Source organism: Chenopodium quinoa, unplaced genomic scaffold, assembly GCF_001683475.1.
Source record: "Chenopodium quinoa cultivar QQ74 unplaced genomic scaffold, ASM168347v1, whole genome shotgun sequence".
Taxonomy (NCBI): domain Eukaryota; kingdom Viridiplantae; phylum Streptophyta; class Magnoliopsida; order Caryophyllales; family Amaranthaceae; genus Chenopodium; species Chenopodium quinoa.
Window position 1 is genome coordinate 15,711,291 of NW_018742204.1, and position 14,361 is coordinate 15,725,651.

The 14,361-nt window shown below is 34.0% G+C and overlaps 2 protein-coding genes across 3 annotated transcripts; one reads left to right on the forward strand and one right to left on the reverse strand.

Moving 5' to 3' along the window:
• Positions 1 to 1,531: 1,531 nt before the first annotated feature.
• On the reverse strand, positions 1,532 to 9,773 carry LOC110719826 (lysine histidine transporter-like 6). 2 transcript variants are annotated; one of them, XM_021898817.1, is made up of 8 exons: positions 9,058 to 9,773; positions 8,766 to 8,905; positions 3,846 to 4,229; positions 2,727 to 3,120; positions 2,331 to 2,436; positions 2,128 to 2,219; positions 1,969 to 2,037; positions 1,532 to 1,867 (listed from the first exon to the last, which is right to left on the reverse strand). In XM_021898817.1, the coding sequence occupies exons 1-8, from the start codon at positions 9,082 to 9,084 to the stop codon at positions 1,769 to 1,771; spliced, it is 1,311 nt and encodes a 436-aa protein (XP_021754509.1). In that variant the 5' UTR covers positions 9,085 to 9,773; the 3' UTR covers positions 1,532 to 1,768. The 2 variants fall into 2 exon arrangements, with proteins under 2 accessions (XP_021754509.1, XP_021754500.1); XM_021898808.1 differs by lacking the exons at positions 8,766 to 8,905; positions 9,058 to 9,773 and adding an exon at positions 6,319 to 6,361.
• Positions 9,774 to 11,232: 1,459 nt separating this feature from the next.
• LOC110693796 (protein ALP1-like) lies at positions 11,233 to 12,448 on the forward strand. The gene is made up of 2 exons (XM_021870969.1): positions 11,233 to 11,428; positions 11,516 to 12,448. The coding sequence occupies exons 1-2, from the start codon at positions 11,237 to 11,239 to the stop codon at positions 11,747 to 11,749; spliced, it is 426 nt and encodes a 141-aa protein (XP_021726661.1). The 5' UTR covers positions 11,233 to 11,236; the 3' UTR covers positions 11,750 to 12,448.
• Positions 12,449 to 14,361: the final 1,913 nt, after the last annotated feature.

Here is a 14,361-nt window from a genome sequence, read left to right on the forward strand (position 1 = left end):
ATGGGGAAGGGGAGGAGGTGGTTTGTTTATATATAAATTAAATCTAATTATTTAGTAATTTAGTGGGTTAGAGCCTAATTAGAAGAATTGCGAGGAAATTAGAGATTAATTAAGTAAATTAGAGGGTAATTAAGTAAATTGGTTTCCTCTCGCAAAAAAAAAATAAACATGGTGGTTTTTTGTAACCAAAAATCTTTTAAAAGGTTTTTGTTTTCACAAAATGGTGCTTTTAAAAGGTTTTTTTTTGACAAATTTTCTTAAGTAAAATAGTAATGAATAATTGTATATACGACTTTTCTTATTGTAAAAGTTTTTTTTATGCACTGGTATTAATTAAATTTGACTAGCAGTTCTCAAAAAATAAATAAAAAATAAAAAAAAAATTTACTAGTTAATATATAAATGTAACTACACAAGCAAAAAAAAAAAAAAAAAAAAAAAAGCAATTGAGGCTTATAAGATTTGAACTTGGGTCTAGCATTGGCAACTATAAGGATATAACCAATTGAGCTAATAACTTAACATCACTATAACTATAACTATAACTATAACAGAAATTAACATTTTATACTATTTATTTAGGGGGGCAGATTTAAAAATAAAGGGGTTGGCGATTAGGCCACGGGGGCCGGGGGCTTCACCAGCCCCCCGGCTCCGCCCCTGACTAAAACATTGTCCGAGTAATTTCCTTTAACATTGACAATATAGCTCTTGTAAACTAACCGAGTAAACTCTACAACACTAATGAAGTAATCCTTATTATAATGGCTGGCCACATCATGTGACCAACCACGTATAAGAATATGTAATATTGTATTGTACCTCATCATTTGCAATTTACTTGTCAGGTTGCAACATATTTCTATCCGTTTTTGTAAATTCTCAATTTAACAATTTACCTAAACCATTTTTTCTTAAAATCTTACTCTTCCTGAATTGAGTTCCACACTCATACCACCTATTTAGTATTATTTAAAAAGGTATAATAAAATTAAAATTCTCAACAAAGTGATCTAAGATATTATTTAAATTGTAATTTGGGCACTCATGTTGCAATATATTAGTCACAACAAATGTTTTAATACTACTTGCGCACGAGGGAGCCCCAGTTGATATCAGAGATAAACATTCTAATTTATATCCTCTCACAACCTTATGTGTTGAAATCTATGCCACTTTATTATTTTACTTTTATCATTTAAAAAATAAAAGAAAAAATGATTAAATTGTGAGAGGAGATTTATTCACAGCATTTATCTCAAAGAGAAACTTGAATTTACCCCTTGCGCACTTATTTGCTGTGGTTTGAAATTTCATGTGCTAAAGAGGAGATAGTAGTGTTGTAAAGGCCAATGTTATATTCATGATAGACGTGTTGAATGTCTTCACATTGATTATGTCATGAGAATTAATTACTTGGTAATTAATTTCAAACTTTTGGTAAGTAAGTTTATGATGTATGTGATGTTGAATCCATTGGTGTAGACTAAAGATACAACTTTATTAGTAACTACTAACTAGTAAGGTGATATAACATACCGTACAAGTTTTAACTCATTTAACTTTGAACATATGTTCTTGATTAATTTGACACCTACATTTCAACTCTAAATTTTTCTATCTTGAAATCTATCAGCACATCATTTATCCTTATCTAGATCGAGATAATCAAGCAAAGTCATCGTCTGGGTACGAATGTACGATGATCTACAATGATGGATCATTTGCTTGTCTTAGCTCTTGCAGTCTTACAAAGATTATGTTCTACTTAGGAGTAGAAGCAGTAAGAGGAGGAGTCCATAACGATGTTTCGAAGCCCTCCGATGGTTGATGCCAGCATGATGAGCACCCCAATGATTATACATGCCTGAAAAATAATACAAATGAAATGGTAGTTTATCCAATGATTTAATATGTTTAGCATAATATAGTATGCATAATCAACGAGAAAATGCTCAAAAGGCGTACCCAGTTGATGAACCAAGAAGCGCTAAATCTCTTTGGTTTCTTGATTACGAGCCAAATGACACAAGGAAGCTGCAACGATGTCCCTCAGCAAAGTTAAAACTCTGTTTTTTGTCAGGGGTTTAACATGAATAAGATATATAGAACACATGAAGAGCTTACAAAGTACGCGGTTGGAGCAAAGCCAAATCCACCAAAGAAACCGAGGAGATCCCCAAAGAAAGGGAAAGTGACTCCAAGAAATAATGTTAACCCTGCAAGGCAACAAGGCATGTGTAGTGATCAATCATGACTATGGTCATTGGAAAAAATTGCTGTAAAAAAATTGAGGTTAGCTGTGAAGATAAAAAATTTAGTCAAATTACCAACATAGATTGTTCGAGTAATGAGTCGAAGAGTAAGTCCTGGTGGGAATTTTAGTTTGTTTATCATCAAATTCTCGAGCATATCAAAGATGGGCATTGCATATACCTGCATACATTAATCTCATCTTAATAAAGTCAGACTTACAATCAAATGACTAATGGAGTCTTTAGCCTTATAAATAACACTGATCCTATTTTGGATATAGGCTTTACAGTATTTGAACTTAATAGCCCTTATTCACAACATACTTTTCATTATCTGAACATAATTTAGATGTAAATTGAATTTAGATGAGCTTATCTAAGACTTATTTTTCGTGATTTTTGTAAGGTTTCAGGCTGTACACTGGTGCTTTACCGAGATCCTGCATAAATTAGATACACAAAAAGTATTACCTGATAGCTGCCAATGACATGGATGACGACCATCAGATTAGCAGAGGCGATAAGCCAACCAGGCTTCTTGAGTCCTACCAACACATTGTCATCAACATCTTGACCAAATGCCCAGTAACCTATAAATGCCACAGGAAAATAGCAGAGTGCATTTACGAAATAGGAACCTAAGGCGCCTTTCCACATCGATACCTTCGATGGTCTCTCAGGAGTGGATGGCATGGTGGCCTGGATTTCAAGCACAACAGCATGTCCAGCATAGGCAAATGAAATTTGTCCTAGTGCATTGAAGACTCTGAACATGAAGTCAACGTTGCTTGTTTTTTTGTAACCATAGTTCACATTCTCAATTTGACCTTTGGCTAAGCAACCTACCCATGCTATTGTTGAATAACTGCAAGTTTCAATTGCAAAATCATATCTTCAGCAACAGAATAGTGTTATCAATTAAATTTATGTATACAAAAGAGTACAATTTTTTCACGAAAATGAGGCCTTTTAAGCAGCACATCTTTTTAGCAATAGCAATCCCCATAAATCAATAATATAAAAAGCAAAGTTACAGATGTCAGCTAGCTTAGTTGGTAAAGTCTTGAAAGTGTTACTCAAAATTAATAATAAAATCTTGTCTACATCAGTAACAATATGAAGCTAAATAAGGCTAATTTGGTCATTTAAGTGCAGCGAGTTCAGAATAGCAATCCCGATAAATCAATAATATAAAGTATAGTTGTGGTTTGTGGATGTCAACTAGCTTAGTTGGTAAAGTCTTGAAAGTGGTGCTCAAAATTGATGGTCAAATCTCGTCTACAACATCAAAAACACGAAGCTAAATAAGGCTAATTTGGTCATTTGAGTGCGACAAGCTAAGTGATAGTTTACCTTACTATAGTTGGTTTTGAGTAAGTTATCTTGTTAAATTAAGCTACTCAAAGTGACAAAATTATCTTTCACCAACTAAGAATCTTTTAGGTATCTATTCTACTTTATAAAAATTAAGGTTTCCAAAATCTATGGCAATCAACTAATCATAGTAAAGTATGTAAACCAAATTACATATTTGAATAAGACATAACAAATTAAACCAAATTAATAGTGTAGTATATCTGTATAAAATACCTGAGTGACATAACAGCAGCAGCTAAAGAAACAGCAGAAACAGAATTGAAGTTAGGGAGTTGAGAAAGGAAGAAATGGATTGACCCAAAAATGATGATCCAATAAGACTGCCTAAGCTCAACACAGTTGGTGCATGCTATTTCCATGAAATTCTTGAGGCATTTTCCTCCAGTGACCATGTACACAATATCACATCCCACTTGAACAATCAGCTGCTGAGGGAGCACCACCCAAGGGCCGAGCTTTGGCCCAAAGGCGTATTTACCGAGGTCGTAGTACCGGTCGAAGCGTGTCCCGGGAACACATTCATGCAGCTGTATCATTTGCCACATTGTATTCAGAGTGATGCACCATGATAGTATCATTACTACAGTCCCTGGTCCCCTGTAACATTATTTAGAATTGAGGCCTTGTATAGCCGTAAACCAATGAAATTGGAAAATTTAAAAAAGGTATTATAACTAAAATACCAAGTATTTGTATACCAGGTGATTTGTCCATTTTATATACTACTCCGTACATATAAGTGATTGTTTGGTTGAACATAGAAACAATAGTACCCAATTTTTTTTATTTTTTTTTTTAGTGAAATACAATTTTGTGATAGTGCCACATTCTAAATCAGATTTTGATTTTGTCTTTTTTACGTAGTAATAGTTATCATTTCGCAATTTTATGTTAATCAATTAAACAACCAATAACAAGTGTTATATAAGTATCTAGAAGTTATTTTTGATAGACCAACATGTCAATTCCTAGTTCGCACCTAGCAAAATTATATACCTAATACTACCTTCGTTAAATGTTATCTGCAGTTTTGAAATATTTTATATCTCACAAATAAAACCCCAGAGTTGCACATAACATTTAACGGAAGTATGTATAATGTTTTGCATAATTTACTCTTGTAGAAAGATAAAAAAAGAATAAGGGAGTTATCATGATTAAACATTATCAATATAAGTATTTTGTTAGCTTTGTTTTAAGAATATACTTCATTCGTTTTTAATCTTAGTGCCTGTTTTGATTTACAGAAATGAGTTGAATTAAACTGAACTGAGCTGAATTAAATTGAACTGAACTGGAGCTGAGCTAAACTGAATATTTTATGAGAAAAGGAAAGTAAAAATGAAATGAACTAACTAAATTGAACTGATTGGAGCTGAACTGAACTGATTGAAGTGAACTGATTAGAGATGAACTAAACTGAAATTAATAAAGCCGAAGAGAAGAGGTCCTTAATGTTAAAACTTTATACTATTCACATATATTCCTTTGATTGTCTTTTTTTTTCGAAAGACCCTTTGATTGTTTTTTTATTTAACGTTAGGAAAAATATAATCATATGAGGCCTCGTTAGATTCTGTAGACAAGTAATTTATTATTATTTTTTTTTTTTTTTTTTTTTTTGGGAATACTTTCCAAACAATTGAAACAAAACTTAATGTCAATTGTCAAGTAAATTAATGGACACGATTGCCCCCAAGAAATAAAGGTATGATTTAACATATTTATAACAACTACAATTTTATGGTAACTATTGAAATATTTTCCTTATTTCAATGCATGTTTTCAGCAAGATATATATATATATATATATATATATATATATATATATATATATATATATATATATATATATATATATATATATATATATATATATATATATATATATATATATATATATATATATATATATATATATATATATAGAGGTGTCCACCGTGCGAGTCGTGCGAGCTGGGTTAGGGTTAGGTGGGTCGCGGGTTGGGGTTTCATGACACACGGCACGACACACGTAGGGTAGGGTGGGCCGGGTCGTGGGTTGGGTCGGAGAAGTTGGACACACCAGGGTTAGGTTCGTGGGTTAGACGAGTCGTGGGTGGGTCGAGCTGGGTTTGTGGGTTAGACGGATCGTGGGTGGGTCGAGCTGGGTTTGTGGGTTAGACGGGTCATGGGTGGGTCGAGCTAGGTTCGTGGGTTAGACGGGTCAAGGTGGGTTAGTGAGTTAGGGTGGGTCGAAGGGTGGGTTAGTGGGTTAGGGTCGGGTGGGTTTGTGGGTTAGGTGGGTTAGGGTCGGGTGGGTTAGTGGGTTAGGGTCGGGTGGGTTTGTGGGTTAGGTGGGTTAGGGTCGGGTGGGTTTGTGGGTTAGGGTCGGGTGGGTTCGTGGGTTAGGGTCGGGTGGGTTCGTGGGTTAGGGTCGGGTGGGTTGTGTGGTGTTTTAATTTTTACAAAATTAACAATTTGATGGCTTGCTCTTAATTAAGATGCCTACGTATCCTTATATTATAAAATAAGGAATCAAAGCCAGCGTAGTTCTTATATTGTACTTCTTTTGAAATTTGGGGGGGGGGGCTTGGACCTATCTTTAGAAAACTAAAATTTAATTTTGCAATTAAATTGTAATTTTCGAAAAATAAGTTGCCTACGTATCCCGAAAGAATCAAAGCCCACGTAGTTCTTAGCGTACCTGATTTAGACTTTTCTAGCCACCCATGTTTGTTGCATCATCATCCCCGGAAGCTGCATCATCCGTTGACGACTCCAATATCATCACAGGATCATCTTCATCGTCTTCGTCTTCCTTTAAACCTTGAGTTCTTCTTTCAGCTTGATCCCAATCTTTCTTACAAACACAAATTTGAATGCTTTCCGGAGTTAAGCGAGATCTTTTTTCATCTAACACTCTTCTACCTGCACTAAAAGCAGACTCGGAAGCAACAGATGAAGCGGGAACTGCAAGTATATCTTTTGCAATTCTCGCCAATATAGGAAAACTTTTTTTATGTTCTTGCCACCATTTTATAATTTGAAAGTTGTTGTTGGTCTCATGTTGATATGACAAATAATCATTAATAGCAAGTGTTGAAGAAGATGATGATGAGAATGATGTAGATGCTTTGTGTTTTTTTTTCATAACTTTATCAAGAAAACCAAATCTAGAATCGGAAGTGCTAGTAGTAGTTGGTGTTGCCAAATCAAAACCATAAATAGATGCATAATGATCATAAAGGTCTCCCAAAACAGATTTGCATTTGTTAATATATTCACTAACATCATAATCGATACTTAAACTTGTATAATAAAATTCTAAAAGATTTTCCAAACCTTCAGCTTTGACACCGGGGTCAAGAATAGCAGCAATTCCATAAATGATTGGAAATTCACTAAAATAAGTATGCCACTTACGTTTCATGCTATCAAGAACGGGACGAAGTCCATCAATCTTCATATGCTCTTCGATGGTGTGAACAACTTTAACACACTCAATTATGACTAAATGAACGTTAGGCTCATAAATATAAGAGAAAATATGAGTTGCACTATCAAAAGCATTTAAAACATCACGAACAAAAGAATTAATTATACTTATTTAAACGCATTTTTAAATCAAATTATTTAAACTTTAACCAAGAAAAATGTGCTCGACCTCTACTTTCACCGCCACCACCTTTCATAAATCAAATTATTAAAATTAATTTTTAAATGCTATTCATGAAAATAAGCTTTTAAATTTTAAATATTTTAATTATACTTATTTAAACGCATTTTTCATGGTAATTAACTAATTGTAAATCATAGAAAATTGGAAACTAAACTAACTTTATAATCATTAATAATAGTTTTTTTAAATATTCATAACAATAAAAATTTAATTAGAAATTACCTTGAGATGAAGGTTGAGATGTTGGTTGCGATGGAGGTGGCATAGTTGAACTTGATGATTGGTGGGACTCGTGGGAGAAATGTTGTGGTGGAGACGTTTGAATATTTTGCCTATCTCCTAAACCATAATCTCCATATTCATTGACAAATTGGTTTAAATTTTCCGTATTAATTTCATACGAAAAATTTGCACCACCACTCCTTTGGCTACCACTTCGACCACCACTTTGACTCCTTCCCATTCCTCCTCTTGAGCTCATTTTTTTTTGTATGATTACTAATTATAATATGGAGAAGAACTTTTTTTTTTTAGAATCTTAAGAATACTAATAATAATATTAAGGAGATTTTTTTTAACAAAAATATAACTCTATATAACACTTGAGAATTTGAGAACAATAAGAATTTTTAAGTAAGAGAGAAAGAAAGCTTGAATTTGTGTGGAAATTTGAGTGAAATGGAATTGGTATTTATAGGAAAAATAGAATGGATGATCATACACTTAAAAAACTAGCCGTTAGATACAAAAAACTAGCCGTTAGATACAAAAAACTAGCCGTTTTTTTTTTAAAATGGATGTTAGGCCGTGCGGGCCGTGCGGGTCGTGCGAATTGTGCGGGCTGTGCGGGCCGTGCGGGTTGTGCCGGCCGTGCGGGTTGGGTGGGTCATGCGTGCGGGTTGGGTGGGTCATGCGTGCGGGTTAGGTGGGTTGGCTCGTGCGGGTTGGGTGGGTCATTCGTGCGGGTGGGCCGTGCGGGCTGGGTTGTGCCAGGTGGGTCGGGTTAGGTGGGTTCACGGGCTAGGTGTGTCGAATTAAATGAGTCAAAACGGGTTGTGCGATTTGGGTCGAATCAAACGGGTTAAACTGAGCTGGGTTGAAATGGGTTGTGTCGAAAATTTTGGACCCACGACACAACCCGGATTAAATCCGAGCTGTGCCGGGCTGTGCCGGATTGAAACCGGGTCGGACCCACGTGACCCACCAGCCGTGCGAGTTAGGGTGGGCTGGGTCCAACCCGGCCCACTGGCCACCTCTATATATATATATATATATATATATATATATATATATATATATATATATATATATATATATATAAACCTTTGCTTGATGAGAATTAAATAAATGTCAATTTTGTGTCTTATAGACTGCCAACAACAAATGAAAGTTATGTAACAACTGATTTCAGACAGGTACATGAAAAAAATGTAAGGAAAATAAATCAATAAGTTCTAGTAGTAAAAATTTACCATCCTAAGTAAGCCATGGCATAAGGGAGGCTAAGAACACCGGCACCGACCATGGCGGTGACGGTGTGGAAGGTTGAGTACCACCATTTGGCTCGACGAGGAGGACCCTTGTCCTGACACTCGTCAACAGAAAATACTTCCTGTACAAATATTAAGTTTTTGACGACAAATGTTAGGATTCATACAATTCATCAGTAGAACATTTGCATGGGTTCATGAATTCAGCAGAATTATATATACATTTATATAATAAGGATTATAAAATATATGCATGTTATAACCATTTTCATACCTTAGGTTCAGGAGAAGTAGAAACCATAATTTGGACTGACCTTCAAAGAGATGAAAACAATATTGTAAAGTTGGGTTTGTTTAATTTGGTGGGAGGGTATATATTTTGGGGTAGCTAATAAAGAGTAATCATAATTAAGAGACTACTTTGCAAAAAGATTAGTGAAGCATAATGAGGCATAATATAGCATGATGAAATAAAGAAAGGTAGAAAAGAGTTTATTGGAAAATGGTAAAGCACTCAATTTGGGACAAGAAAGCTAAGCAGCCGAATACAGAATGAAGCTAATTGATGGGGGTTTTGCTTTGTAGTTGTTTTTTTAGCCCAAAATAAGGGTGGATGTGCTTAGGGTGTGGGGAGGAAGGAAAATTGACATTTGGGATCCTAAAAGTAGTGGGGACTCAAAATTGAACGTTTTTGCAAATGAGAATGACTTGATTTTTTTTTTTTTCAAGGTGTCTGTTACAGTTAAAACGATGCATTCGAATACACAATGCTCATAATACACATGATAATGAATAACTTATTTGGAGAATTTATTTTACGCATGAAAATTAGCGGTTTTTTGAAGTTAATTTATTTGTTATTTGTTTCTTGGAGTTGGAGCTTCAATTTTTTTATGGTTCAAGCTCTTTTGCTTAACGGTAATGTTCAATGATTATTGTAATTTTTAAAAAAAAAAACACGTAACACGTTGAACCTCGTGTAACAAAGTACACAAACCTAGCCATAAATATGTATTGGCTAGCATGTTTATTATACATACGACGCGAGTGCATCTCTGTTTTTTCCCCCTTCTCTAATATACTAAGGGGGTGTTTGGTATAGGGATTTTATAGGGATGGAAACGGAATCATATTAGCGTTTCCGTTATAGTGTTTGGTTACGGACTAAAGTAACACAAACCGTTAGTTAGGGGTAACCCAATCCACCCAATTGTTTCCCCTGTAATAGGTGAGGAAACAAATCCCCTTTCCTTCCTCTAACACAAAAAATAAAGAAAATTCTTCTCTCTCCTCTTCACTTGCTTGATAATTCTCTGAAAATTCCCAAAAAATTTCGACGATTCTACAAGGAAGCTGCAATTCTCCAGATCTTACTCCTAAATTTTCGATTTTCTTCTGCAAATCTTCAGAAATTATCACAGGTTTGCTATCTTCATTTCTCTCATTCAATTTCTAGGGTTCATGTAGTATCAATTTTTGCGTTTTTGGTATGAATTTATCACTTGCGTGTTCAATTGCAACTTCAGAAAGTTGTTTTCGTTCAATTTCTACGGTTCATGTAGTATCAATTTTTGCGTTTTTTGGTATGAATTAATAACTTGCGTGTTCAATTGCAATCTTCAGAAAGTTGTTTTTGTTTGATTTTTGATTGTATTATTATAATTACTTCAAGTTTCAGCTACGAATGTTATTGTTTTAAGCTTCAATTCATTTGAAATTATTTAACAAACATTGGAGTTTTGTATAATTTCTTCATTTGGTAATTATATCTATGTTATGAATGTAATAGATTATTGGTGGTGCTGAACATGTCTTATTTTGCTCCATATGTATGCATTACGATGAGAAAGTTGCTGCTACTATTTTGAGTATATAGACCATGGTTTTCTGGTGCTATACATGTCTTATTTTGCTCCATATGTGTATGCATTACAGTGAGAAAGTTACTGCTACTATTTTGAGTATATAGACCATGGTTTTTTGCTTAATTTTGCTTGTTTCTTGACTAGTTTACTCCTCATGATTTGGTTGACAATATTTGTTATTTGATTAACTAGAGATTGATATAACTATTGTTTTGCCGTTTATCAGGTTCAATTGCCATTTATTTTCTGTGTTTCTTGTACAATGCCTCGACTTATGCGTTCTATAAGGAAGAAAAAGCTAAAACAAATACAAATAGTAATTGCAATGGTTATTATTATGTTGATGATGTATTGGATGTGGTATATAATTAGCGTTGTTACAATAAGGGGGGTTCAAATAAAAGATAGGAAAAGAAACAAAAAATTGTTACGGATGTTAGTATTGAGAGGGCTTTATAGGGAGAGTGATGTGAAATGCAAGAGTGAGCTTCGCGTTAATAGAAAAACTTTCAATATTATTTGTGAGATGCTTAGAGACATTGGGGTTTGAGTGCAACAAAAAACATGTCGCTTCAAAAGATAGTAGCCATGTTTTTATACACGTTGGCTCATCATAAGAAGAATAGGTCTATTGGACATTACTTCTATAGAAGTGGAGAAACCGTGAGCCGACAATTTCACCTTTGTCTAAGGGCTTTTCTCAAGTTGCATGAAGTACTACTTTACAATCCCACACCAATATTGGATGATTGTGAAGATGAAAGGTGGAAATCCTTCAAGGTATTGGTATTTTCAAAGCCCCTAAATTTTGCTAGGATTTTCTTATTTTTGCTTGTTTGTAAGTAATATTTTTTCCTATTTTTGTAGAATTGTTTAGGGGCATTAGATGGGACTTACATTAATGTAAATGTGCCTTCACAAGAACGACCAAAGTATAGAGCAAGAAAAGGAACGATTGCTATGAATGTATTGGGTGTTTGTGCACCTAATATGCAATTTATTTATGTTCTTCCTGGTTGGGAAGGCTCGGCCCATGATATGCGTGTACTTCGAAATGCTCTTTCTAGACCAAACGGTTTTAGAGTACCTCGAGGTAAGTGAAGGCCTTTTTTGTGAGTGTATATGTTTTATTAGTTTTGGTTGGAAGTAATTATTTTTTTTCAATAACTTTGAAGGTAACTATTATTTGGCTGATGCGGGGTATACGAATTGTGAGGGTTTTCTTGCTCCATATAAAGGTCAAAGATACCATTTAAAAGAATGTTTTATTAGTGTGTTTTTCTGTATTGTTGTAATCCCATCATTCTCAATTCAAGATTAGTTAATCCTATTATGTTGTTTTGATTGTAAAGTTTGGTGTACATTGATCTTGTATCGAAACATAAGGCTTCATTGGTCTAGATTTACTATTAGGATTTTGTCTTGGACATTATATTTTCTAGTTTTCATTGATTTGTACTAGTGTGCTTCATTGCCTTCATGGTTATAGGCTAGGAAATTTTGCTAAGGCACTTTAATACTGATGCATCTTAGGCACTCCAACCTCTTTTGACACAATTGATGGATCTTTGGGTGCTAATTAAATTTATGTACCTTTTAAATCTATTGTTGAAAAAAAAAAACTCATTAATCTCATAATCTCCATAATTTTACTCTTAAGCCTTGACATCTCATAACCTCTACTAGTCTGCTTGTTATCCTTTCAGTCTTTATTGCATCTGTACCACTACCTTTTTTATGGTGTTATGTTTTTGTATGTTAACATTTTCAATGGTGATTGTTAAATGATGTCTTTATTTTGGAAAGATCAACATTAGGTCAGTAGTAGCTTTAATTGATTTTTGGTTTTTTATTTTTTGTTTTTAATTTTTCAGATGGAGGCTAGTCAAGCTAAGGGTGAGGCAAGCAATCGAGGTAGAGGTAAAAATAAAAGGTATTGGACGTATGAAGCTCCGCATCTTCTATCAAGCTCCAACTAATATGAACAAACAATATGCAATTGATCTTCTTAAGAAGAAGTAGAAAGTTTTGTCCTAAGTTGTTGTTATTGGAGTTAATGTTTTAATGGTTTTTAAATGCTTTTTTTTTTTTTGAGAATACTAGAATTTCAATGCTTTTGTAATCAACAACTTATGTGACTTTGCCTATATATCTAGCATATGATATATTATGGTAATCGGTTCAAAAAATATATATATGTATATTATGGTAATTAGTGTTGCTCTACATTGTATAATGTATATCAAAAGTTAGCCAAGACATCAAAAATTAGAAGGAAAACTATTTGTTTCCAAGTTATCTATGCCAAACAAGAGGAAAGGGATTGATTACAATTGTTTACGTTTCCTTAGTAATACCAAACAACTAGTAAAGGTAACACTATATATTACCCTTTCCCCTTCTAATTTGTTTCCATTCCCTTACATTTACTAATTTGATACCAAACACCCCCTAAGTTATGTTGCCAAGTGTTCACAGTTAGCTTGCTATGCCTTTAAGGCCGGAAACTCTGTGAGAGTGTGAGGTACAAATGTTAAGAGGAAGTTAAGAATTCAAAAACTTTGGAAAAAAAAAACGGGTATAAAATAAATATTAGGAAATTTTTGTTAAAAATAACCTCCTTATAAAAGCACTTTTTTTTTTGGAAAAATCTCCTTATAAATTTCTTTCAATTTTTTTTTTTTTTTTTTTTTTTTTTTTTTTTTGCAAAAGTCGTCATACCTTAACCAAATTTTTTCTTGCAAAGTCATACCCTTGTGGCAGAAAATGAGATTTGACCCTATTTTTCGGCGTTGACTACCTTAATCCACCGTCAAAATCGTTCCCCTCCCCAGCCCCACCCAAAACCACCCTTTCATGACGTTGACCACTCTAAACCCTCGTCTACTGCCCTAGCCACCCCTCTCCTCTCCAATGTTGGCGTCGGTACCCATGTCGCGCCCTCAAACCCTAAATTTACACTCGAACCACTCTAAATCCTGATTTCGCGGGGTGGTGGAAAGGAGGGGGTTTGATTTCCTTAGTTGGGATGAAGAGAGGAGGCGGTTTTGTGGGTGGGGCTAAGGAGGGGGTAATTTCGTTAGTGGGGCTGAGGAGGGGGGGTTTGTGGGTGGGATTGAGGTAGTCAACGTCGGAAAACGACCTTAAATCAAGGTATCATGACTTCCCAAAAAAAATTTGATTAATATATGACTTTGCAAAAAAAAAAAAAAAAAAAAAAAAAAAGGTGTTTTTATAAGGAGGTTTTTGACAAATTTTCCTAAATATTATAAGACGAATGTAAATTTAATTTTAAAATGATCAAAGTCATTCCAATAGCTGATTTTCTGAAAAATCTAAAATAAAAGTTACTTGTATATTTTTTTTTTCCCCTTTTTTCATTACAATATACTTCGTACTTACTAATGTTTTTCATTGATAGATATTAAATTGCTCTCTTTGCATAAAATAACCCTTTGTACCTAAATTAGATTAGTTTTAATGTAAAAAGCTCATCATATCAACTCCATTTTTGTTAAGCATTAAAGTATAGTCATTTGTTGTCCATTTTTAATTACGGCCATTATTGTCTTTTTGAATCAATGTCTAGTTTCTTTCTTCCACTTCACCCTTTTTTTTTTTTGACCAATCTCCTTGCCTGCTTGATTATTAATTTATAACTATGAACTCCCAATAGTTTTCCTCAAATTTAATTTTTGACATGAATTTTGCTT

Coding starts and splice junctions, on each gene's coding strand:
- LOC110719826 (XM_021898817.1), bottom strand. CDS start 9,084: ATGGTTTCTACTTCTCCTGAACCTAAG. Junction 8,906..9,057: donor CTACTTCTCCTGAACCTAAG/GTATGAAAATGG, acceptor ATATTTGTACAG/GAAGTATTTTCTGTTGACGA. Junction 2,038..2,127: donor TTGCTCCAACCGCGTACTTT/GTAAGCTCTTCA, acceptor ACATCGTTGCAG/CTTCCTTGTGTCATTTGGCT.
- LOC110693796 (XM_021870969.1), top strand. CDS start 11,237: ATGTTTTTATACACGTTGGCTCATCATAAGAAGAATAGGTCTATTGGA. Junction 11,429..11,515: donor AAAGGTGGAAATCCTTCAAG/GTATTGGTATTT, acceptor CTATTTTTGTAG/AATTGTTTAGGGGCATTAGA.